General features: G+C 42.2%; 2 protein-coding genes across 4 annotated transcripts in view; one reads left to right on the forward strand and one right to left on the reverse strand.

The window, feature by feature from the left end:
- Positions 1-3,215, forward strand: part of LOC124111206 (transmembrane channel-like protein 3) — a 34,599-nt gene extending 31,384 nt beyond the window's left edge. The window contains exons 19-20 of the mRNA XM_046470841.2: positions 1,203-1,254; positions 2,728-3,215. Coding sequence (XP_046326797.2) covers positions 1,203-1,254; positions 2,728-2,786 — 111 coding nt within the window. The 3' untranslated portion in view covers positions 2,787-3,215. The remainder of the gene's footprint in view (positions 1-1,202; positions 1,255-2,727) is intronic.
- A 2,672-nt stretch (positions 3,216-5,887) lies between these two features.
- On the reverse strand, positions 5,888-25,011 carry LOC124111208 (alpha-(1,3)-fucosyltransferase C-like). Of its 3 annotated transcripts, none has more exons than XM_046470845.2 (2): positions 24,709-25,011; positions 5,888-8,490 (listed from the first exon to the last, which is right to left on the reverse strand). In XM_046470845.2, exon 2 carries the CDS (start codon positions 8,488-8,490, stop codon positions 7,237-7,239), a length of 1,254 nt encoding a protein of 417 aa, XP_046326801.2. In that variant the 5' UTR covers positions 24,709-25,011; the 3' UTR covers positions 5,888-7,236. The 3 variants fall into 3 exon arrangements, with proteins under 3 accessions (XP_046326801.2, XP_046326800.2, XP_046326799.2); XM_046470844.2 differs by lacking the exon at positions 24,709-25,011 and adding an exon at positions 17,511-17,876; XM_046470843.2 differs by lacking the exon at positions 24,709-25,011 and adding an exon at positions 12,289-12,673.
- Positions 25,012-26,039: the final 1,028 nt, after the last annotated feature.

Below are 26,039 nucleotides of genomic sequence, written 5' to 3' on the forward strand. Positions count from 1 at the left end.
CACTGAGATACCATGCCGCAGTTTAACATGAATACCCCACTCAGACACGGTATACTGACTCCGAGCCGACCAGTCCTTGTTTTAGCCCCTTAATGCCGAGCGCCAGACAGGGTAACAACAAGTGATTCTTCACAAAGGGCAGACTTGTGACTTATCAGAGCATATCTACAAGACCGCTAGACCACAACTTGTTATAAGACTGTGGGCAAACATCTTCCCGAGGCAAGAGAGTTAACTGACTTTAAAAGTGGAAACTGGACTTTTATAGTCAAGTTAACTCGCTTGCCTCGGGAAGATGGTGGGCAAAGTGATACCATATCTTCAGAAATGCGCTGACGTCCTTTTTCACGTGTTATAGCGAGGCATTAGGGGTAGCAATATATCAGGCCATATTTTGATTACTTCTTCATTTTGATTATATTGATAAAAATAAAATGGCAAAACTAGGCAAGAATGCAGTATACTGGAAACCCTCCGCCATTTTAGTTAGGGATGTCCACGAGCTCATTTTTGCCTGTACGACTACGGGCTAATGCAGATTTTATAGTGCTAGTACACTGAGATAACATGCCGCAGTTTAACATGAATACCCCAATCAGAAACGACCAGTCCTTGTTTTACCCCCAATATGCCGAGCGCCAGGCAGGGTAACAACAAGTACCATCGTTTGACGTATTTTGTATGATGCCGCTCTCCGGGCGGATGCTCCACCACTAGACCACGGAGGCGGTCTCAACTGGAGAACATCTCGGACCTACACGATAAAATCAGTTGGAGCGTTCCTCATACACCGTAGAATGTATTTAGAATGTAAACAACTACAATACATGCTTATATCTCAACATATTTGGTGTGTATTGTCTGAACACCTGTAGGGTGAAACACATGAAATGAGCTATCGTCTCATAGCCAAAACACAACATCCCCGTTATCTAAACACCTTTAGAATTTTAACATGATTACGACAAAGTGCATATAATTTTGAATTATCCTCATCATCTAAACATGTTTAGACCCTAAACGCGCAAAATTGTAGTGCTAGGAACGCGCTGAGGTTTGTGTTTAGAGACGTGTTTACAGTGCAGTTATTTCCATGCCGTGATATAACTGAAATACTGTTGAAAGCGGCATTCAACTCTCTCACTTTGTCCGGAGTGTTAATTCTAAACAATACGTTTCATGAGACATGATATGGTTTGCAGGAAAGGACAGTGGAGAAAAAGAGAGTGTTTGCAAAGGCCAGAGCGCTTCAAGGTAAGTGAGTGAGTGAGTGAGTGAGTGAGTGAGTATGGTTTTACGCCGCTTTTAGCAATATTCCAGCAATATCACGGCGGGGGACACCAGAAATGGGCTTCACACATTGTGCCCATGTCGGGAATCGAACCCGGGTCTTCGGCGTGACGAGCGAACGCTTTAACCACTAGGCTACCCGACCGCCCCTTCAAGGTAAGTGGAGAACTAAAAACATGCATCAAGTTGAACTGTCAATGACCCAGCGTGATCTAATCCCTACCTTACTATTAAATAGTGTTAAAAATGCAGTCGCTTTATGCCACTAGGTCGTGGGCCAACCAATGCTCCATAACTGCAAAGTATTAGTAAATGCATGTTATTCAACGCCACAGTAAACAATATTTCAGCCCTATTCCGATGGCATGTATATAATGGTTGGTTGGTTGGTTTGTTTTTTTACGCCGCACTCAGAAATATATGACACTCAGCATCTTTTGTTTTGTTTGTTTGTTTGTTTGTTTGTTTGTTGTTTAACGCCGCACTCAGCAATATACCAGCTATATGACGGCGGTCTGTAAATAATCGAATCTGGACCAGACAATCTAGTGATTGACATCATGAGCATCGATCCACGCAATTGGGATACGATGACATGCATCAACCAAGTCAGCGAGCCCGACCACCCGATCCCGTTAGTCGCCTCTTACGACAAGCATTGTCGCCTTTTACGGCAAGCATGGGTTGCTGAAGACCAATTCTACCCCGGATCTTCACGGGTCGCATGTAAATAATGCTGTCCACGCAAACCAGAGACTGAAAACATAATCAACGTCCCGCGCCATCGGGGCATGGTTGTACGCCATCAGCCAAATACTACCACCCAATCCCCAACAGAGCTGACATACATGGGGACCAGGTGATCACAATGGCTGTGGCCAGGCACGATGTCATTGGCCCGACAGCACTCATCTATGATCATAATATCGACCACTGATATTTGTTAAAATTCATTATTGACTACAATCTCTTCTCTGTCTCTTTTCAATTCTCGAACTTAATTACCTTTTACCAATACACGGCCTTTCAAACACGACCGGTATACTTTTATTATAAACCAACCGAAAAGTCCTCTATTTCATTTCCTTCGCGGTGATTCCGGGGAGTATTGGTGCCCAGTACCCTATGCTTGTAAGAATCGGCTAATTTGGCTCTGTCATGATAATACGTGAAGATCCGGGGTAGAAAAGGTCTTCAGCAACCAATGCTTGCCGTAAAAGGCGACTATGGTTGTCGTAAAAGGCGACTAACGGGATCGGGTGGTCAGGCTCGCTGACTTGGCTGATGCACGGTCATCGATCCCAATTGCGTGGATCGATGCTCATGATATCAATCACTGGATTGTCTGGTCCAGACTCGAATATTTACAGACCGCCGCCATATAGCTGGAATATAAGTGCGGCGTTAAACAATATATATATTTCTTTCTGTTCTCAGGCCGTTCCTCGTCTAGACGGTCTGGTGCTTCATCTGCCTCTAACGTCACAACCCCATAACTATATTCGAGTGGGTGAACTTTAAATCAGTTCACCAGAGCGTGTCAGCTTCCTGTGGTCAGAAAGCACAAAGTGATACGGTTGTAGACGTTTATCATTTTGTTCAACCAGTGAGAACGTGTATGGTCCTGAAAATCAGGGCGAATCTGGGATCATCGGATTCTGGCACAACTAAGGGACGTAACTCTACAGAGAACATTGTGCGCTTCAGACTACATGATACAAAGGAAGCCATTATGTTACAATGGACTGCGGGGAAAGGTGGCAAGGTTTCTGTGATTGCATGATACGACCATGAAATAACTACAGAATAGTTTAGGTAACCAGTAAAAGCCTAGTAGAATTGCTCTAACATTGAAGAAACATGTGTTCATTTTAAGTTGTGGTTTGTTTTTACATGTAACATATTGAAATTATATTCCAAAATAAGTTTGCTTTTGAGTTTTTGTACACCACAACACATGAACTTATCACATGTCAAGAACTATGAAGGTTCTATTGTTTGTTTAACGCCGAACTTAGCAATGGGATCACAGGAACTCGATGATAGCGTGTATAACATAATATATTCGTAAAGAAAAAACTCACACACCTCTATAAACATAGAGACTATATGTTTATAGACCCCTCTATAAACGTATAGTCTATATATTTATAGAGGGGAGTGATTTTTTTCTTTACGAATATATTATGTTATGCACGCTATCATCGAGGTCCTGTGAATGGGATGTCCTCAGATCTTTGTTTAGCGGAGAGGTAGGGTGAGATCTTATTTATCACCCAACATCATTCTTCCAACTTGTTCAGTTTGTAGACACTAATAAGCCGTGTCTTAAGTGTAAAAAGTACTGCTAACAGCTTCAGTAGCAGAGCCATTAGTGATGTCATTTGATTGTGACGTCGTACAGGTTTCACAGCTATTTTGCCCTTTACGCCAAATGGAACATATATCAGCAAATGTGAAAAGAAAGCAAACATATATGGCCATCTAGTTTCTAGTAATGTGAGGGGCGGGTCGGGTAGCCTAGTGGTTAAAGCGTTCGCTCGTCACGCCGCAGACCCGGATTCGACTCCCGACATGGGTACAAAGCGTGAACCCCCTTTCTGGTGTCCCCCGCCGTGATATTGCTGGAATATTGCTAAAAGCGGCGTAAAACCATGCTCGCTCACTCACTCACTCTTGTAATGTGAGCATAAAAAAATCGAGACGATACTTTATTTTTAATTTTTTGATTAATATAATGCTTCTTCCCATATAAAGATTGCAACAAAAACAATGTCAACAGCTGAAAAATACATGTGAAAAGGTTACAAAACTTGTTCTTTGCATTTGTTCCCTGTGGTAATATTCTTTATGATGTTGCGTCAAGAAACATGTGAGGTGAGGTGAGGTGAGGTGAGGTGAGGTGAGGTGAGGTGAGGTGAGGTGAAATTGGGTTTAACGTCGCGTCCAAGATTATTGCACTCTTATAGCGACGTGCATGTACGTGTGTGTGTTTGTGTGGCTGCTTGTACTAGTCCGGACTAATGCCGATTTATAGTGCTAGCTCACTGAGATACCATGTCGCAGTTTAACATGAATATCCCACTCAGACACAGTATATTTAACTCCGAGCCGACCAGTCCTTGTTTTAGCCCCTTAATGCCGAGCGCCAGACAGGGTAACAACAAGTACCATCTTTTAACAAGTCTTTTGGTATGACGCGGCCGGGGATCGAACCCTGGACCTTCCGCTCTCCGGGCGGACGCTCTACCACTAGACCACGGAGGCGGTCTTCCCACTCTGATGAAACCCACGTGAAGATAGTGCGGAGAGATCAAGGGTCATAATCAGGGCGATTCCGGCACCCGTCCACTCCATCATCGGATCTGACATGCTAAGGAACGCAAATATACATACATCAATAAAACATAAGGCTTAATTAAAACATCCCGACCAATCAACACCAGAATGAAAGAGCATAAAACCTCCACCATTAAATCCGACAGCAAATCAGTCATCTCGGACCACATCAGCAACTGTCCCAATCACATCATCAACTGGGACAACGTCAAAATCCTCGCCAACAACCTCCATGATTTCACTAAAAGAAAACTAACAGAAGCAGTCCACATTCGCCGCCACAAGCCATCAATCAACAGAGATCAAGGCTATTTCATCCCATCCGCCTACTATGAACTCATCAAACAATAATCACGTATCCTGTTTATTGGCTTCATGTCCCTATTGGCTTCCACCTATGTGTTCTCTGTCCATCGTGTTGTGACAGCATCATCCCTTTGTTGTCAACACCTACCAATGTTATCCCCCTCATGTATGCAATTGTTGTTACTGTTAATCCTCCACCAAATATTCTGTACTATGTCCCTCATTCAGTCTATACCGAAACGTCGCTTTTCACAGACTTAAAAAGTTATTATCCATAAAATTGTGTCTATCTTTTCATCCGTCAACCTCTAAGTAATGCCTATCAAACAATTTAATTAGAATAATTAAAAATTTCTCGGGCTTATTCTGTTTTGTTTTTATTTTTCAAATTTAGAAGAAAAATAATGAGGGAGGTCAACGTTTTGTTAAGTCAAGTTTATAATACGTTTTGGAGCTTTGGAAGAGACTAAAACATTAATTGGCTATGTATTTGTTTTTAAATAGAAACAAAAAACATCCGATGTTCAGATTTTAACGTATGCAAGTATCCGGGTATGAAGCCCTAACATTAATTTATTAATAATCTGCATAAATTAGAGTTACTGGTACTGAGTGGACGGTTTCGCAGCAATTATCCGCGTTATTCTAGGTGCATCACAGCGGCCATAAATCAAGGATAGTCAAACTAGTGGTCGATAACACGAGCATTGATCCACGTCCTCGGCACATGACTTAGTCATCCAGGCCACATGCTGGAGGGGTGGTGAGGTAGCCTAGTGGTTAAAGTGTTCGCTAGTCACGCCGAAGACCCGGGTTCGTTTCCCCACATTGGTACAATGTGTGAAGCCCATTTCTTCAGCAATGAGGCGAATTTGCTTGTCGTAAGAGGCAACTAACGTGATCGTGTGGTCAGGCTCGCTGCGTGGATCGATGCTCATGATGTCATTCACTGGATTGTCTGGTCCAGACTTGATTATTTACAAACCGCCGTCATAAAGCTGGAATATTGCCGAGTGCGGCGTTAAACGACAAACAAACAAACATAACCCCATGGCGTTCAAACACAGACACACAGACCAGCAGACAGGCACACAAACACTCACGCCTCCACAATCTGAGATGTTGGTCGCAAATAGACCTTTGTAGGGTTAACTCTGCTCTTAAATCTAACCGCCATCACCACCTATTAATCTGTTAAATTGTTCGTCCGGGTGATTTATTGGGATCTCCACTGAAGTACTGTTACGGCCACCATGCTTCCCAGATCCTTGATCATAAATCATACAGTGATACAACTGAAAGATTAAGCAAATCTAGATTGCTGTAAGGTTTTTCCGAATCTTTAGGGTTCACAGGCGAGATTCTGAAATTAAACTTTGTTCTGGGCTCCATTTGGATTGTATTTTATATTTTGCAGACATATATTTTTAAACGAGATTATTTTGTGTCTTTGACTAAATGTGAGTCCAGTCGCCATGTCATAAGTCCGTTTAGACGTGTCGAGAGCAGTCGAGCAAGGAGTTTTAATGAAGATGACTTGTTTTTAATCCTCGTTTTGTCTGTAGGTGCACAGCTGACGACGAACTGTTTCAAATAAACTTATGACAAAAAATCAGAAAAATGAGAACAAGTCGCGTCATTTTCGGCCAAACCTAAAGACCAGAAACATGATACGTTTTGGGGCTTTAGCATTAACAAGGACAGAAACTCTCCATGTATTGCATTCCGAGAGATGTGTGGAACACAACATAGGCTGCAGAGATTATTTACTGTAGAAGTGTGTTTAGACCCCAAACACAAACAAAAACACGTTCCTAGTCCCAGAAGTTTGACATGTTCAGGCCCAAACATGTGTGGGATTGTGTTGAACAGCTAAACGTGTTTAGGGTCAAAATGTGTAATTCCAATGTAACGTCCGTATGTTGTAGTTGAACCTGACCTGGTATAGTACACTGTTAAATTGTCAGCTGACTCCAATGTAACATCCGTATCTTGTAGTTAAACCAGTTCTGGTATAGTACACTGTTAAATTGTCAGCTGACTCCAATGTAACATCCGTATCTTGTAGTTAAACCAGTTCTGGTATAGTACACTGTTACATTGTCAGCTGACTCCAATGTAACGTCCGTATCTTGTAGTTTAACCAGTTCTGGTATAGTACACTGTTGCATTGTCAGCTGACTTCACAAACGTAACGTCCGTATCTTGCAGTTGAATGAATAATACACGCTGATGCACGTTGAACTGACTTCAAATAAAACGCCCATGCCTTGCACCTCAATGCGTCCTCGTATCTACACTTCAGAAGTCCGTGGCATTAGAACAGCTGTCCTTATTCCACCATTTATTCACATCATAGTAAGTATTTCCAAATCTGTCTAAATCATGAAGTTTCACACAAATATCACACAACGATGAATCTAAAGTTGACTTCGGATCTGTGATAGTGTACTGTGATTTCCGTCTCAATATTTCAGCATACGCCGTATTGTTGGAATCTAAATATTTTAAATAATTGGCAAGTTTCTCTGGAGAGGAAAAATCGGCTGTGTCGATGAATGTTCCCCGAGGGAGGAGCTTTCCATACCTCACCCCGCCCCTCACCACGGGGACGATGTCCAAACTGTAGCTCCGAAACACCTTTTCTGTCAGGTATCCTCGACACAGTGAATTCTCAAACGCCAAATAAAATTTGTATGTCGTGTGCTGGATATTGTCACAACTGTTTGACCCTGACTTGCTACACTTCAGAGGTCCACATCCACCGTATATATCAACGCCGATGAATTGTTGAAGTTTTTTCACGTAGTCGTCGCGTTTCGACCTAGCATTACAATGACTTACCAACCACATGACGGGTTTACTTTTCTTCTCTGTGATAGCACCAAAATCTCGAGCATCCGCTGTAGGTTTCGGCAGGAGCACGAAATACGGGCATACAATGTCCGAGTCGTATCTGAACGTCATCGTCCAGTTGAACCGATCTCTCCATCGGGGGAAGTCCCATGGAGCCTCGTGTGCAAAAAATATCCACATCTGATTGGCTGGTTTTGGTGGTGGAATGTTTTGATCAATGGACAGGACATAGAACACGACAGCGTCTGCTTTTGGGAGAAGTTTATGGTCAGCTGATAATCGACAGTTTTGCAATCGGCAATTCTCCAAACTGTTTATGTACCTCGTTTCAAACGTATGCCACGTGGGCATGTTATAAATAACTATAACTTTCTCGTCTGTCTTGTTTTGTGTGAATAGTTTTTCAACACCTTTGAGATCGAAACGCGTCTTCTGGCGAAAAATGTCATTTTGGAACTGCAAAACGGGAGACAGGAAGTATGGTTGGTTGTCTTCGCCGTTTGGCCACACCAGGAGAGATGATGGGTCATTTTCGTACCGGGATATTGCAGAAATCATCCTTGAAGAGGGGACAAGTCGTCGTTCAGGCTTGGTTTTGGTGCGTACCCTGAAGATATTCATGAGCGTGTTTCCAATGAAAAGCACACACACCGCCGCGAAGACCCACTTCAACAAACGCCGACTCCTCCCAAACACCATCTGAAACATCAGGACAGGAAACATCAGGAGATTATTCCACTCATCTAATGAAGTGCATGCGCGTGTGGTGTGTGACTGTTTGTTTGTTTGTTTGTTTGTGCCGCACTCAGCAATATTCCAGTATATGACGGCAGTCTGTAAATAATCGAATCTGGACCAGACAACACAGTGATTGACATCATGAGCATCGATCCACGCTATTGGGAAACGATGACATGCATCAACCAAGTTAGCGAGTCTGGCCACCCGTACCTATTTTACCCCGGATCTACACGTGAGGTGTGTGTCTGAGTGTGTGTGTGTGTCTGAGTGTGTGTGTGTGTCTGAGTGTGTGTGTGTGTCTGAGTGTGTGGGGGGGGGGGGGGGGGGGGGGGTAGGTAGGTAGGTGGGAGATAAAAGCTTCTTTGACAGTATAAATGGATTAATTTGGGGTGGGTATTTTGTAAATATTGTAAGTCCTGGTGGTGCATGTGTTATGCAAGTGCCTTTGAATCTGATTTGCACAAGTCATCTTATATATCCATATATGACTTATTGCCGTATATAGATTAAGACGTGTTTTAACTTTAAACATCGTAAATTCTGAACTTGTTTAGCTAAGGGGATGTTGTGTTTAGGTGGTGTTTAGGCTGTGAGACGATAGCTCATTTAATGGGTTTAGACCTAAATGCGTTTCCATAGAACACACCAAATGTGTATTCCGTTTGGGATTGAAAAAACCCCTCCTAATCACGTTAAGATCTTAACATGTCTCTGTCAACATCCTAAACAAAGGTTTACAGTGTAAAGGAGCTGTGATATTGCATGATATGTCTGTAAACCGCAGGGGGCACGGGTGACCCTGTTTGTCTTAGGTGCCGCATTTCGCTGTGCAGAGTTGCATCCCTTGGGCACGCCAGAAACCTATGATCGTGGGTTCGAATCCTGGATCGCCCCGATTATGTTTCTAGGTTTGTTAGCACCATGGTGAAATCTTCACTTGGGCAATTTACAAGACGCCAAAATTTTACAATTATTTTCCTGTCAGATGGACATAAGGTTTTTAGGAAGTTTAAAAGGGCTTAAAAACAGCACAATGGACTAATTATGCTAGGATCAGAAGCCCAAAAAATAATCATATATACATAGAATTTCGTTCTCTTTTTATCCTATGATTTTCAGTTCCTGGGTGATGAAAAGGAGCAGAAAAAGGTTTGGAATTCGTTATAATTCAAAAAATGGAAAACAAACAGTTGTAGAATGACTGTCAGTGACATATTTTGGCGTTTTGTAAATTGCCTAAGTGAAAATGTCTGTCATTTTACACCTTGGCTGTATATTTCGTTAACATATTTATCGTTAAGAACTTAATGAATTCATGTACATATTGATAATGCCACACTCATCAATATTCCAGCTACACGACCGCTGTCTGTGAACATCCAGTCTTTACCAGGCAGACGAGTGATAGTGTGACAAAACGATAAGTCAGTTGAGGTACGTTAACACCCTACCAACCAAGTCCAGGTCTGACCATCCGATCCATTACGTGAGTGAGTGAGTTAAGCTTTACGTCGCTTTTAGCAATATTCCAGCAACTTCGTGGCGGGGGACACCAGACATGGGCTTCACACATTGTACTCATGTTTGGAATCGAACATCGAACCCGGATCTTCGGCGTGACGAGCGAACGCTTTAACCAGGAGGATAAGCCCAATGGTGACGTCAAAACGCCTCTAACAGGAAGTGGTAAATCCTGGGCTGTACACCTACCTCATTTATATCTTTCTATTACAAATCCTACACAAACATGTTACGCTTTCACATATTACTCAGGTCCACATTCCCTATTTATCAAAGACCGCCTCCGTGGTCTAGTGGTAGAGCGTCCGCCCGGAGAGCGGAAGGTCCGGGGTTCGATCCCCGGCCGCGTCATACCAAAAGACGTTAAAAGATGGTACTTGTTGTTACCCTGTCTGGCGCTCGGCATTAAGGGGCTAAAACAAGGACTGGTCGGCTCGGAGTCAGTATACTGTGTCTGAGTGGGGTATTCATGTTAAAGCGGAAGGTCCGGGGTTCGATCCCCGGCCGGGTCATACCAAAAGAAGTTAAAAGATGGTAATTGTTGTTACCCTGTCTGGCGCTCGGCATTAAGGAGCTAAATCAAGGACTGGTCGGCTCGGAGTTAGTATACTGTGTCTGAGTGGGGTATTCATGTTCAACTGCGGCATGGTATCTCAGTGAGCTAGCACTATAAATCGGCATCAGTCCGGACTAGTACAAGCAGCCACACAAACACACACACGTACATGCACGTCGCTATATAAGTGCAATAATCTTGGACGCGACGTTAAGCCCCATTTCACCTCACCTATTTAATCAAACCCACCAACACACTGTATATGCTGTACATGTTTGTTGAAGCCACAGGACCTCAGAATATTCTCATACAGGGTAAAAGTCATTCACAAAAGTATTGGTACTTTCTGTCCTACGGGGAGGGGCCAATTCCTGTTTCCTCCAATCACTGATCACTAAGCTTCCTAAATAGGAGGAGCTACAACTGTAAACATGTTTTAATTGGGCCCCGTTTGCCCCTTGAAGTGTCCAAGAAGTCCTAACAGTGTCCAGAAACATAAATAAATGTGTCACCTTACTGATCGTCGCATTTCACTGACAGATATATTACTTTAGGTCGGTTTAACACTATTTGTCTATTTGAGGGTCTCATTTGTGTGTCAGTGGTCTAAACTGATTGTTTACAAGTTGTGGTGTGTGACATTTGGTTCCTTCTGTCTTTAGCTTTTGTCACACCCAAACAGACATTTGCGCTTAAATTCATCAGAATTATAATCTAAGATATGCATTGGTTTGTCAGTTTAAATTACAGGAATATAAGCCTTCACAGCACCGGAAGTAGTCAAGAATTTTAGTCACGTGACCTCTATCAGTAAAATGATTGGCTCAAACCTATCGTCTGCTGTTGCAGAATACATCTGTCACTGTTGTAGATTATTCCGTTTGGAAGGTACCTTGGATATTGCATTTTAATATCAAGCATGGCTAAATTGTGTTTAACTAATGAATTCTGAGGTGGAAAATATCAAGAGTATATTTGTACCAAATGGGCTAGTGTGTACATTAATATTATGTAGAACATCCAACACTCCAAAACGTCAGGTACTTGGAATGATGGTATTCGTGGAAAGAAAATTAAGATGACGTATAATTATGGCGGCCCATGTCAGGTTTGGATGCAGTTTGGAAAATGTATCAAAGATGGTCCTGATCATAGAATAAATAAACCTTATCACCCAGGTGAGCATTTATATTCAGTGAATATATTTCGTCACATGGAAAACTACTATATAACTAACAAACAGCTGTTTTAGGAAAAACCTCTGTTTGTCCGGCTGAAAGAGTGAGTGAGTGAGTGAGTATGGTTTTACGCCGCTTTTAGCAATATTCCAGCAATATCACGGTTGAAAGAGGCTAGAGAGGGTATATTTGTCATCTGTTAGCAATTTCCTTCCTGTATGTTAGTCTCATTTGAGAACGAGGCTTGGTTTTTAATGGGAAAGATATCAATAATAAATTGAGGCAAAGCTCGCACGGGAGTCACGTGGGTGTTGATGCCGGCGAGAGGTAATGTCACGTGACCCAGGTAACGGCACTGTGACTTAATGCCGGTTCCATACCTGCCAACAACTGTCATGCCAATGACTGTAGCCTCGCTATGTTGGTTGGGACAGTGGACATTCGGGGTCTGGACCAACAATGTCTGTATTACCGAGGTTTCGCAATATGACAACACAGTACCTGTCGAGTGATGTCCGATGTCTTGGACACAACTGCATAAGCAATTAATGGCCTGGCTGGCGGGGAACAGCATACAATACATTGTCTGGCCCTGATAGACTGACTCATCAACGAGCATGGCGTAATACACGTTCAGGGCACGTCCTGCGATAAATACAACTTCGGGAAAAGCAACTTGTTGGAACATAAGAGGAACGGAAGAGTTTTCTGTAGGTTTGGCACTGAGTTACGAGTTTATAAACCCTAACCGACATCGATTAACTAATGTTAACGAAAATTAACGAAGATTAATTCAAATTAACGACGACTAACGAACTGAGGACCAAGGGATCATTTCAAGTCAGCTTAGAATGGACAGAAGGATATAAACCTCTATATTCAGCTACATGTAATGTATCTAAACCTGAATTCTCTGTAAGAATGGATTATCGATTGAAACGCATGCGTAACGTTCTAAAATGAACTATCGTGTCACCAGATTGTCTGGTCACGATTTGTTTACATGTCACTTTCTCTTTTATGCAGATTACGTGAGTGGCGGGTGCTTTTGTTAGAGTAGGACATGCTTACCCTTATTTGCGAACAGCTAGACTTGGTGTAGTCACTGTTTTGCCTTTTTGCCCCCAGTCGAATCTGTTTCAGCAAATATTCGAGACTGTTGTACTTTGGCGTTAACGATTAACATTATGACTCCAGGCTCCCAATACGTTGAAACAGCAGTCATTCGACTCTCAATATACTGAAACTTGTATGCAGTGGAACTCCGCTAATCTGGACAGTGTTAATTCGGAAACCCTGTCAATGGGAATAATCGTGTGAAGAACGTACGCGCACAATTAACAGGATATTTCTTTGCATCTTTCCTTACTGTTTTGCGCACCCATTCGTACTATGAAACCCACACTTGATAGAAAACACTTCCCTATGATCTGAATACATTTCAACGGTAGCTTCCTGCTTTTGTCATATGTCGGAGGTTTCGATATAACAGCCATGACTTAGTTTTGTTTTCAGGGAGGATAACGTGATAATTCAACTGTATTCACGAATACAATGCGCCAAGAATTTAACGCACACATTTATGTTGTAAGCTATACGAAGTAAACAGCGCATTGAAACTCGATCGATATTAATCTTCAGCAGCGATTTTGTCGAATCTAGAAATTTTTTATTAACATTCCAGCCCTTTTCAAGTACTGACATTAAGATTCCAGCACTTTTCAAGTTCTGACATTAAGATTCCAGCACTTTTCAAGTACTGACATTGAGATTCCAGCACTTTTCAAGTTCTGACATTAAGATTCCAGCACTTTTCAAGTTCTGACATTGAGATTCCAGCACTTTTCAAGTTCTGACATTGAGATTCCAGCACTTTTCAAGTTCTGACATTAAGATTCCAGCACTTTTCAAGTTCTGACATTAAGATTCCAGCACTTTTTAAGTTCTGACATTAAGATTCCAGCACTTTTTAAGTTCTGGCATCGATCCACGCAATTGGGATCGATCAGAGCCATCGGGTAAGATGACGAAGATCGGCAACACATGCACCATTTTAGCTGCTATATGTATTGGAAATCCTAAACATTAACGTGATCTCACGCCGGGTCATCGTTATCTACTGGAACGGTATCCAGGCAACAACTATCACGTTGCAGTGGCAGATGTTGCGCTGACATAACTATTGTTCTTCTAGCAGCGATAACAATGACAAAAGCGGTAATTTAATAAGGTCATATATATATTTATATATACATATGAATAAAATACTGGAATTTATCAGTGACGATAGATCAAGTTATCAGTCACTAGTGACTGATATAAACAAGGTGCCGGAACTACTTTCTCCTGAATCAAAACATTAAAGAGTTATCCATTTTAAACAGGAATGTTTAATTATGACAAACAAAAATGTCCACGGAACTTAATACTCGATATGAAATAATATATTTCGCATATCATATATTAACAGGGCTAGTTTTATTCACGAACTATATTTTTTTCGCAAACCCCCTTCATACGGCGGTGGTAAAGGGGCGATAGGGAGAACTTAGTAATTTATCAGACACTGTTTTCGAAAAAATATATATATTGGAAGTAATAAAAATAAAACATGTATATAATAAATAGAAAATTCAATGTGTTTTCTCAAATACCACTTTTATCTCATCTCGTGAAGTGGGGAGAGTCTAATATTTTCACTCGTGAAAATTAAATTAAATATCCTCTATTTAACCCTTTTGACAATTAGCCCTGTCCATAATAACGTGGAGTGACCCTTGGCCCTTTTCCAAATAAAGCAGGGTTACCATCATTCCTTCTCATCATAAGGTCGAGCGGTCATTTTGATCTCTCATTTCCATTGTAATCATTAATTGTTCATAATCATCATAAACTAGGATCAAGCATGCTTAAAACACATTTGGGGGGCACGGGTGGCCCAGTCGTCTAAGGCGCCGCGATTCGCTGTGCAGAGTTGCGTCCCTTAGGCACACCAGAAACCAGAAACCTATGATTGTGGGTTCGAATCCCGGTTCGCCCCGATTATGTTTCTAGGTTTGTCAGCACCAAACTCGTGCTCGTGGGTTTCACTGAAGTGGTCAACGTCTGAAACCTGCATCACATCGGGCTTTCCTCCCACATTTAGCTGACACGCTGTGATATAACTGGAACACTGTTAAAGGCGGCGTTAACTCTAGGAACCGTTTTGTGACTTATCAACATGTTCGCAAATGCACGAAAATGGTGCCGCCTAACCTGGAGGAGCCCACGACGCATTACACTTCAAACTTCACTGTGCCTGGGTATTAAACGATAAATAATATATAATGAGCAGTCATTTAGAACTTGTACATAGTAGATTGAGCGTTACAACGCGGCAGTACTGATTCAACTTAACCACACCTTTTCTAGACAATAATAACAATGAAATAAGAAGTTTAGTCATGAAATAGGAATATTTAAATGTTTCTTACCTTGAACCGAGAGAGAAGAGAGCTGTGAGGTCCTTAGGGTTTATTCAAGCAAGTGTGCTGAGGACCAACACCCAAGGAGTTCGTTTCCCCCATAGCTCGTATCACATTAACAATTACTTTGATGTTTTAATTTCTGGCAAAGTTATCTGCCATAGTAGACTGAGCAAAGCAAGTGGTAATAGAACAGTCTCGGTATTGCCTAACAAGTGTTGATTTTAACTGCAGTATTAGATGATGGTCGAAACCTGCGCCAGCTGGTAACAAAACATAATCAAGAGAACAAAGGCTGGTGCCGACTTTATCTATGAATACGTAATTTACTGTTCGAGTGAATGAGCTTTCCAAGGAGCAGGCGTCATGGTCGACCAGTGGCGCTAAAAACGAGAAATACTGATCTGGCGACTTTCGAATTTTAGAATTTCCTAGGTTAAGTTTAATTTGTGAAAAATATTAAAAAGTATAATGAAATACAGACACTGTGATATAAGGTATGTTATGTAATCAAGTCATGATTGTTTCGTTGTCTTAATTTTTTGTGTCTTGTTTTTCAATAATGGGTATGTATTGCAATATATGTATTGTTATCAGAGGTACATCCTTATCAGATTAAGTTTTTGAAATCGGCTAGGCTCTTACTCTATTCATGTCCTACACCCTACGCGTATACGCATTTAGTGCAGATCCACGATATCTGCGGGTTCCGAGTCCTCCCATACAAATCAGACTCCCGGTTTCAAGGAATTGTCTTTTAATTTGTGGCCCCATAACTATTACTACAGACAATAGCTTTCAAAGGTTATCCAATAAACTACAATTTCCTGCTTATATCTTCATTTATTCCTTTTTGAGTATGTAAGCACTGAAATTATTTGTACTCTTTGTGAAAAAACTGATAAAATCCATGTAGTAAGAGCGATTGTAGAAGTATAATAAGTTAGGGAGCCTCGGTGCTTACCAAGCTTATTCAGTGGAGACTGTGTATACAGTCTATATCCTACTTCTTCGTTTTGCCAACGTGATTTTGTGCTTAATTATCATACCGGCGAAAATTATGTATATTCGTGCGATCAACCTTTAATGGTCTCTGGCACACAAAATACGATTCGTTCAATGTATCTTCAAAACAATTTCACATGATTGAATTTTTTTTATCAAATTCCAGTCAAGACTTTTGAAGTTGGTTAGGTTTGCATACACGTTCTACTTTTTTAGCGCTGATCACATCCCACATCTGCTAGCCTTGTCGAGTCTAGGCTCACAATATAGGACTCCAATTTCAAAGATCTTAATGTTGTCATGAAAATATTACTTTCACATGTAAACGACAACGCTTTATGCACATTATGTTTTTGTTCCTACATCATCAGTGTACTTCTACAATGTGTATTGTCTGTTTCAATGTGATACCAGTGATACTAAATGTATCTAGCAGTCGGGTATTCCGACTCCATGGGCGACCGCGAGCAGGATGTGCCGCTCGGTGGAAATTCGTCTAATGTTCAACCTGTCGATGTCACATGCATTTTACTGTATGCTTGTACTCAACATTGCCACTATTTTAAAAACGCTTTTGAGGACAAAAGCTCCACGACGTTCAGGGGTATTGTTATAGTGCAACCCATTTCAATAATTTTATTTAAAATACTAAATACCTAACTAGTTCAAAATGTTTCCAAGTGCACCGACATTTTATGCCCTTTGTCTGTTTAAAATATTCAGCAAACATTCGGCGTTCCCCTCTTATCATAAACCCCCCTCCGGGCAGGAACATTAATCTTCAGTGCTATTTGTAAATGTCAAATTGCCACCTCTTAACGTTGCCGGATCTTGCCTCACGTTATCTAATACCTCTCTCTACAAAACTGCACACATTACCAGCAACACAGAACAACACTCCAATCCACACTAAATGACACTAGCAACGGTACTAAACCCCCTAAATGACCTACAAACCTTTAAAGCACTAGGCATATATCTAATAGAAACAGGCCTACTTGGCCGCATTTAAAAATAAAAGTACAACAAGTGAGTAGGGTTTTAAGCCGCTTTTAATGATATGCTAGCAATATTTGAGCCTGTTTTTTTGTTGCAGACAATATTTTTAAATATGTTTTTTAGTCAGCACGTCCAGACCCAAACTTATTTTGATTTATGAGATATTATTTCTTTTTACGGAAACAACTAGCAAATCCAGCGATCGACTTAGCCATGGGAGTTTCCCTGTCAAGGCAGGTCTTGCAAACTACTCACGCTTTCACAGGACGGTTACAGCTAGGGTGCCAGCTGTATCTGTTCCCCACGCTGTCACTCTAAATGTCGGAGGTGCTTGAATTAAAACGGAGATAAAGCTATGCACGGCAGCCCAACTTCACAGACATGTGATATCATGTCGAGGGCGGATGTCATCTCCGTCACGTGGTCGTTTACAGCTCAATGTATCCTGTTGGTCGCTTCTGACGACAACCTCGTGTTGCTGAATTCTATACCCGGATCTTCACGCGGCCGAACACTACTGACATGTGTGTTTCAGCTTTTGCGTACAAGGCAAGCCTAACCAGATACCTTTCGTAGAAGTTTACCATAAATAGAGGATCCTTGCATGGATAAGGGACGTAACTCTGCATAGCGATTTTTCGGCGCCTTTGACCAGTGACCATCAGGTTCCACGTGCATCTGCTAGGTCAAAAGGTTTGATTCTTATTATTTTGATGCATTTATTAAACTTACTGTGTTTTGCGAGTAGGATAAAAACCTCATGGTATGTGGCCAAATTGAACTGGGGTGGTTGGGTGGCCCAGTGGTTAAAGCGATAGCTCGCCACGCTGAAGACCCGGGTTCTATTCCCCACATGGGTACAACGTTAGGTGCCTATTTGTGGTGTCCCAACCGGAAATGTTTTCTGGAGGTTTCACAAAAAGTGGAAATAGAAATAAAGTGTTAAAAACGAATTAAAATTATTTAGATGTGACAAGTCCAAGGGATACTTCACTTGCTTTTCATTGACCCACTTTGCAATTGTATTCACAAAGTTGATATTAGTCAGAGGACCGGAAGAAAATAAACTTTTAATATGATGCACATAAATGATCGGATCCGTAAAAAAACACGAAATCATCCTACTTCTGAAATGATCAGCGACGCAATCTGTTGTTCAATTAATAACATTTCCATCGTCCCACAATCTGAAACACAACTGACGATCTCGCTGAACCACGACCAACTCTCGGATATGACTCGGCGGCTGATGTCAATGTTTACTGATTCGCAGAGGAAAAGACGAATATAGACAAAGCGGATCTCCCCACTTCGGGGACAAAGCATGATCTAGTTTTGAGTCTGATCTGTCCTAATGAAGATTACGTAGATATGTGGACAGTTCAAGGACGCCAGTCTCTTATAGGGACAACTTGTGCAAGTCTACTCTTTGGCAATTTCATGGTGTGATCTGGGGGAAGCGAGATGATCGAGTAGTGTTTTTGTGTAATTTCAACACATGTACAGACTCTCTCTTCGGAGGGGGGACGGGTGGCCCAGTCGTCTAAGGCGCCGCTATTCGCTGTGCAGAGTTGCGTCCCTTTGGCACGCCTGAGACCTGCATCTCCTGGGGCTTTCCTCCCACATTAAGCTGACATGCCGTGATATAACTGGAATACTGTTAAAAGGGGCGTTAAACACAACTCACTCACTCACTCTCTTCAGAATATTTATCTTTAAAAAGGAGGAAAGAAATGCTCACACAAAGCACTCACTTTGTAACAAGGCATATGTCCTTCTACAGCCGTGACGATCCCAAAGATGGCGTAATAACGGGGGTTTGACTTAAGGTGCCGATTTCACTCATTTGTATGCGACCACTGCTCTGCTCGGCATGTTTACTCAGATATACCGAGTATTGAAACAAGGTAGGGTTACTGTTCACAGCAAACATTAAGCGTTCACGTTGACACAGGCAAATGCAGTGCACTAGTAGCAGGCTGCGAAGGCCAACCACTTCTTTCTCTCTGTGTGTGAGTGGGAGGCGGGTGGGGGTTGTCATACTATAATTATAAACTTACTGGCTGTGTGTATATCGATATGGAGTTTTTGAAATTGTGGTAACACCTCGCAGGAGCTGTTACAACGATTGTAACATCTCGCAGGAGGGCTTACAATCATTGTAAACCAGGATGGCTGACAGTCAATATACAATGACATGTTGGTGAGGATTAGCAACGGGGATTAGCGCCTAATACATAATGACAATTAAGTTATGGAGACATGCACATGTCATCGCCACAGGGTAATTAGCCTTTGGAATCTAATGTTCTTCAGACAATGGTTGTCGTAAATCAGTCGCTATGACAATGGTATGTTTAGAAGGAAGTTTGTGTGTGTGTGTGTGGTTGGGGGGGGGGGGGGGGCACTGATAACAGATCAGGGTCACATTTCTTAAGAGGTATATCGACTTATCTGTTTGGGACAATCAGAAGAGTGTCTCTTCTTGAACAATATTTCGAGTCATCCGTTGTTCGGTACAAGCAGAGTGTCGATACCATTTAGCCTTATCGATTGCACCGTCTGTTAATGTGTCGCGTTAGTAATAAATAGTACTTTTGTAGAATTGACCAAGCAATAAATTAGAACGGAGATTCAGGACAACCTTCACCCCGAGCAAGGTTACCCAATCGGGGCTAAACCGTCTTCCAATATTGACCTACCACTACAGACTGTGGCATTTATAGACCACTGAACAGACAAAGCCCAGGACTGTTCGTTTCTGAAACAAATGATGAAGTCTTTATGGTGTTCTATTTCACAGCCTACGCCTCATATACTCAAAAAAAAAATATTTTTAATGAAAAACATATCTCCGGGTTGATGTTGTATACAAGTATAATTCAGCACATGGTATTGGGTGAGAGAGTGAGAGAGTTAGTTTGATTTAACGCCGCGAATAGTTACATGATGGCGGGACCCATGAAGATCCGGGGTAGAATAGATCTTCAGCAACCCATGCTTGTCGTAAGAGGTTAGGATCGGGTGGTCAGACTCACTGACTTGGTTCATACATGTAATCGTATCCCAATTGCGTGGATCGATGCTCATGATATCAATCACTGGGTTGTCTGGTCCAGACACGATTATTTACAGACCGTCATATTGGTGGAAAATGCACGACGTAATGCAAACTTGCACAAACAGAATATCCACCGGAGCCTTGCGTCCCTTCAATTACTGAGCAAAAACACACATGGTAACGAACACCGAATATAACGAACTTGGATTTGATGTATCCGAAATTGGCTATTCATATGATTGATAACTTTAGGTTAGACTAAATATGCTCGCTACTTCGTATTAACCAACTTCGCTACATCAAGGGGGCTGTCGGGTAGCCTAGTGGTAAAAGCGTTCGCTTGTGACGCCGAAGACCCGGGTTCGATTCCCGACGTGGGTACATTGTGTGAAGCCCATTTCTGGTGTCCCCCGCCGTGATATTGCTTGAATATTGCTAAAAGCGGCGTAAAACAATACTCACTCACTCACTCGTTACAGCAACGACTTTCTGTCTTTTGTTCGGAGGTGCACGTGCCATGCGATATGACGTCATTGGAGCCTATGGACGTGCAATGTGTTACTGCACGTGCATCCTGTGCAGCTGTACACAGCATGTGCAACTCAAAATTCGCTGTCACTTTGGAAAACATGATCTGTGGTCATTCAAAAATTCAAAACTTCTCAGGCGCAGACACAAGCATATCACAAGCAAATCATGCCAAGATTGACAGCTGCACAGCGTCATGAAGCCATTGGAATGATCCGAGCGGGAATGATGCAACAACAGGTGGCAACACATTTCCAATGCCATCGTAACACGATCTCGGCATTGGTGAGGCGTTATCAGAACACAAATGACGTTGCCGACCACCCACGTTCAGGACGTCCCCGAGTAACGACGCCAAGAGAGGACAGATGGATTCGAGTTACACATCTCCGACACAGGTTCCAAACGGCAGTAACGACGTCCCAGACAATTCCTGGACTGCGCCGTATCCATCCCAACACTGTCAGGAATCGTTTACGTCAGTACGGGATTCGACCACGACGCCCTGCCATACGTCCCATCCTGAAACGCCGTCATCGAGTCAACCGTCTAAGATGGTGTCGAAATCATGTTCGCCAACCTCGAATATGGTGGAGAAATGTTGTCTTTACAGATGAATCGAGGTTCAACATTTCCCACAGTGACGGGCGCCAACGTGTCTACCGGCGTTTGGGAGATCGTTATGCACGCAACTGTATTGTGGAGAGGAATCGTTTTGGAGGTGGCTCTGTGATGATTTGGGGTGGGATAAAAGCACGGCACCGAACCCCTTTGGTGGTTGTTCAGGGCAATCTCACCGGTGTTGGCTACAGAGATCAGATTCTGAGGCCTGTGGTCATTCCTTTCTGCAACGTCATGGCCCGGGATTGACATTTCAACAGGACAACGCTCGTCCTCACACGGCTAGGGTCGCAATGGATTTCCTTCACCATAACAATGTCATGTTACTGCCATGGCCTGCAAATTCTCCAGATCTCTCCCCAATAGAGGATGTGTGGGATGAAATGGAGCGCCGTCTGCGTCGTCTTCCACATCCTCCAGATAACGTCCGTGACTTGGCACAGGATTTGAGGAGGATATGGCAGGCCATTCCCCAGGCCTTCCATGCCCATTTGGTGGACTCCATGCGTCGCCGATGCACTTCTGTGATTCACGCACAGGGTGGTCATACCCGTTATTGACTTTGTGACCCCCTACTCCATTTTGATCTTCTGACGTCATCGTAACAGATGTTGTTCAGGTCCCGTTGACATTTTCTTATGGTCCGATCATTCAGCTGCTACAGCGTCTGAATCATTTTGTTCTTGCTGTGTTGTTTTTCAATCCAGAATATAATAGTTTCTTTATGTGGCTAGTATATCTTCTTTTGATTTCCAAATTGTTATGTAATTTAATGGGAACAGAAATGGAGAACATAAAAAAGAAGGACCACAATCATTGATTGACTGCAAGGACAAGAATGAGACCAGGTGTCGTGTAAATATAAATGGGTAGATACGGCGCATTTTGGACACCAGGTGTCATGTACATATAAATGGGTAGATACAGCTAATTTCGGACACCAGGTGTCATGTACATATAAATGGGTAGATACAGCTCATTTCGGACACCAGGTGTCATGTACATATAAATGGGTAGATACAGCTCATTTCGGACACCAGGTGTCATGTACATATAAATGGGTAGATACAGCTCATTTCGGACACCAGGTGTCATGTACATATAAATGGGTAGATACAGCTCATTTCGGAAACCAGGTGTCGTGTGAATATGAATGGGTACATACGGCTCATTTTGGACACCAGGTGTCATGTACATATAAATGGGTAGATACAGCTCATTTCGGACACCAGGTGTCATGTACATATAAATGGGTAGATACAGCTCATTTCGGACACCAGGTGTCATGTATGTATAAATGGATAGATACGGCTCATTTCGGACACCAGGTGTCATGTACATATAAATGGATAGATACAGCTCATTTCGGACACCAGGTGTCATGTACATATAAATGGGTAGATACAGCTCATTTCGGACACCAGGTGTCATGTACATATAAATGGGTAGATACAGCTCATTTCGGACACCAGGTGTCGTGTGAATATAAATGGGTACATACGGCTCATTTTGGACACCAGGTGTCATGTACATATAAATGGGTAGATACAGCTCATTTCGGACACCAGGTGTCATGTATGTATAAATGGATAGATACGGCTCATTTCGGACACCAGGTGTCATGTACATATAAATGTGTAGATACAGCTCATTTCGGACACCAGGTGTCATGTACATATAAATGGGTAGATACAGCTCATCACCAATCTATGTAATGACATTTCACTTAACGCCACGTGGACACTGAGACAATCGGTGAAATTAGTATGTTCATTAAATGTGTATGATGATATAACTTAATACAATTTAAATCAGCACACATTCAAAGTGAATCCTATAGGCTGGGATTGTCAATTTGCCAGTGAGCCTGTGAACGCTGACATCGATTGCGATGTAGTTTGGTTACAAATGTTCGGTTTGACATATGAAGGCAATTTGGTACTTGTATTATTATTTGTGAACCAAAATAAGTTCGAGACAACTGAAATTCGCTACATCTGATTAGACTCACGAGAGGTGAAATACTGACAAATATTGAAAAAATTCGCATGGATCGAACTGTCAGATCGACACAATGGTATGCAGTTAACTACGGTTATACCGAACTCAAAGGGACCAGTAGGTTTAGTTCGATATAACCGTAGTTCGTTATATGCATATATAAAGCATATAAACAGCAAATGGCCGGAACCAACAATATGTTCGTTATATCCGTCTGTTCGTTATAAACGTATCTACTGTCTGTCGATGGATGACTATTAAAGTTAAGGGTTCACTGACAAAAAACGACCATAAAGGATGCTTTATATACTACTCAAAAGAAGTTAAGGATCACCAGATTCTTTCATATTACTATAGTTAATCTCTCATGTCATGACAGATTAACTTTACCATTATGAAAGAATCGGGTGATCCTTAACTTCTTTTGAGTAGTATATATAAACTTGTGGAGGAAAAGCTTTATTTTGGTGTGTGAGTCTTCGCGTACGTGTGGTACAGTGCGTAGTTATAAAATAATACAACCAAATTATATCTCCGAGATTGCGAGCGTAGGGACAGCCTATTTACTATTCTGCTGAATGCATTGTAACGTGTTATATGAACTTTAAAAGTCACAGACTGGCGACAAATGCATCCGTTCAGCACCGTGGAAAATGCACCAGCGTTATCCCAAATTGCCGACATGGTGAGTGTTTGTTGAAAAGAACTACAAGCTTACTACACTCAGGTTATTTACTTCCAAGGAACAACGGAATGCATAGCAAAAAAGGTTTCTTTCATGAGCCTCTCGGTAAACTAAGTTTGCTTGTTTGTTGTTTAACGCCGCTCAGCAATATTCCAGCTATTAGATGACGGTCAGTAAATAATCGAGTCATTCCAGTGATTGATATGACGAGCATCGATCAACGCAATTGGAATACGATGACAGGCATGAACAAAGTCAACGAGTCGGACCACCCACTCCCGTTTGTTGTCTCTTACGACAAGCATAGTCGCTCTTTGCGGCAAACATGGGTTGCCGAAGACCAAGTCTAACCAGGATCTTAAAGAGTGTGAACGAGTGTGAACTAAGACACAGCTACAGGTGTGACAAAAGTGGTGAGATGACACACGGATGCCCACTGCGGTCGTAATTGATAGCACGAAACCAACTACAGATATCATACAAGCGTGGAACTAAAAATACAATCCGAAGCCATTCACATTCTTGGAACACCTCTGTGAAAACGATGTGGTACTTACTGTAGCGTTAAAAGTGTCACCACCCTGTTGGGATGACCAGGCGTGCGTTCAGTTCGCTGTCCAGGTAGATTATCCAGGTATGTTTGTCCAGGAAAGACACGCAGGTGAAGTAATCAACGAAACAAAGCGTTCTTCGCACTATCGACGTTTTATCACGCTTATCTTAACGGGAAATTTCGTTACCATGGAAGCGACAGATTACACAAGCTGTAACGGATAGAGCATGCGAGGCAAGGGTGAGGCGGATGCGACAGCCTGGTTCTTCACGGTGGACATGTTGTTTATACGTATGCTCAACCAGGGCCTTTTCACTTCCCCGTCGGCCAGTGTGAGCACTCGTGTAGAAAGTTGAAGGACAGGATTGGCCTGCGGGCGATGTCGAGTATGCATATTCACATAATTTGGATTTATACAAAGGGGTATTTTTTCAATGGATGCAGCATATCTGAACTTTCTGTATGCAGTTTATGTTAATGGGAAACACTCGAAGGGGTATTTCATTCAATGGGTGCAGTTCCGTATGCATATCTGAACTGTCTATATACAGTTTATGCTAATAAGACAGAAAGGGATATTTCATTGAATGGATGCAGTGTTTCCGGTTATAATTTGTATATATTAGCTGTACACACGTGATGGGGTATTTCATTCAATGGATGCAGTTTATCTGAACTTTCTGTATACATTTAGGAAAGGAGAGAACGAGGGGGTTGCGTGTGTATGGGAGTGGGGTTGAGATTGAGGTTTAGATTGAAGGGTCCATATTTTTATGACTGCACAGCGAATTAGGGCTTCGGTTAATTCGTGACCAACTCGTCCCATTCCGGGACAAGCCGAATGCAGTTGCAGGTTACGGAAAGGCGCGAGTGGTGACGAATGGACTTGCCCCTCACAAAAACCCGGCATTCGTGACCACTCGCCCCTTACCGTAACCTGCAACTGCATTCGGCTTGTCCCGGAATAACACGAGTTGGTCACGAATGAAAAACCCGGGTCAAAAACTGAAGTGTCAGGTTTCGGAATGTGCCTCTGTTCAACCAGCTGGGAGCCGGATCGGGTAATCGTGGGACAATGTTAATTTACACCTGAAGCTTGGTCAAATAAATTTCATGTTAATCATGACCCGTCCGTCCCAAATAAAAATATTTTCAATCAGTCACAAATGAATACAGCAGACGAACGAATGTCGGCGGCAACGCCGACATGGAAATAAATATATTACCATGTCGCCGTTGCCGACTACATACTTTTATATATAAATATATTTGCGACTACGTTTATACATACAGTCGACACGTTAATTATTTTGTTAAAAGAAAGGAGAAACTATT

This window comes from Haliotis rufescens, unplaced genomic scaffold (assembly GCF_023055435.1).
Source record: "Haliotis rufescens isolate VD_foot unplaced genomic scaffold, xgHalRufe1.0.p SCAF_13, whole genome shotgun sequence".
Taxonomy (NCBI): Eukaryota; Metazoa; Mollusca; class Gastropoda; order Lepetellida; family Haliotidae; genus Haliotis; species Haliotis rufescens.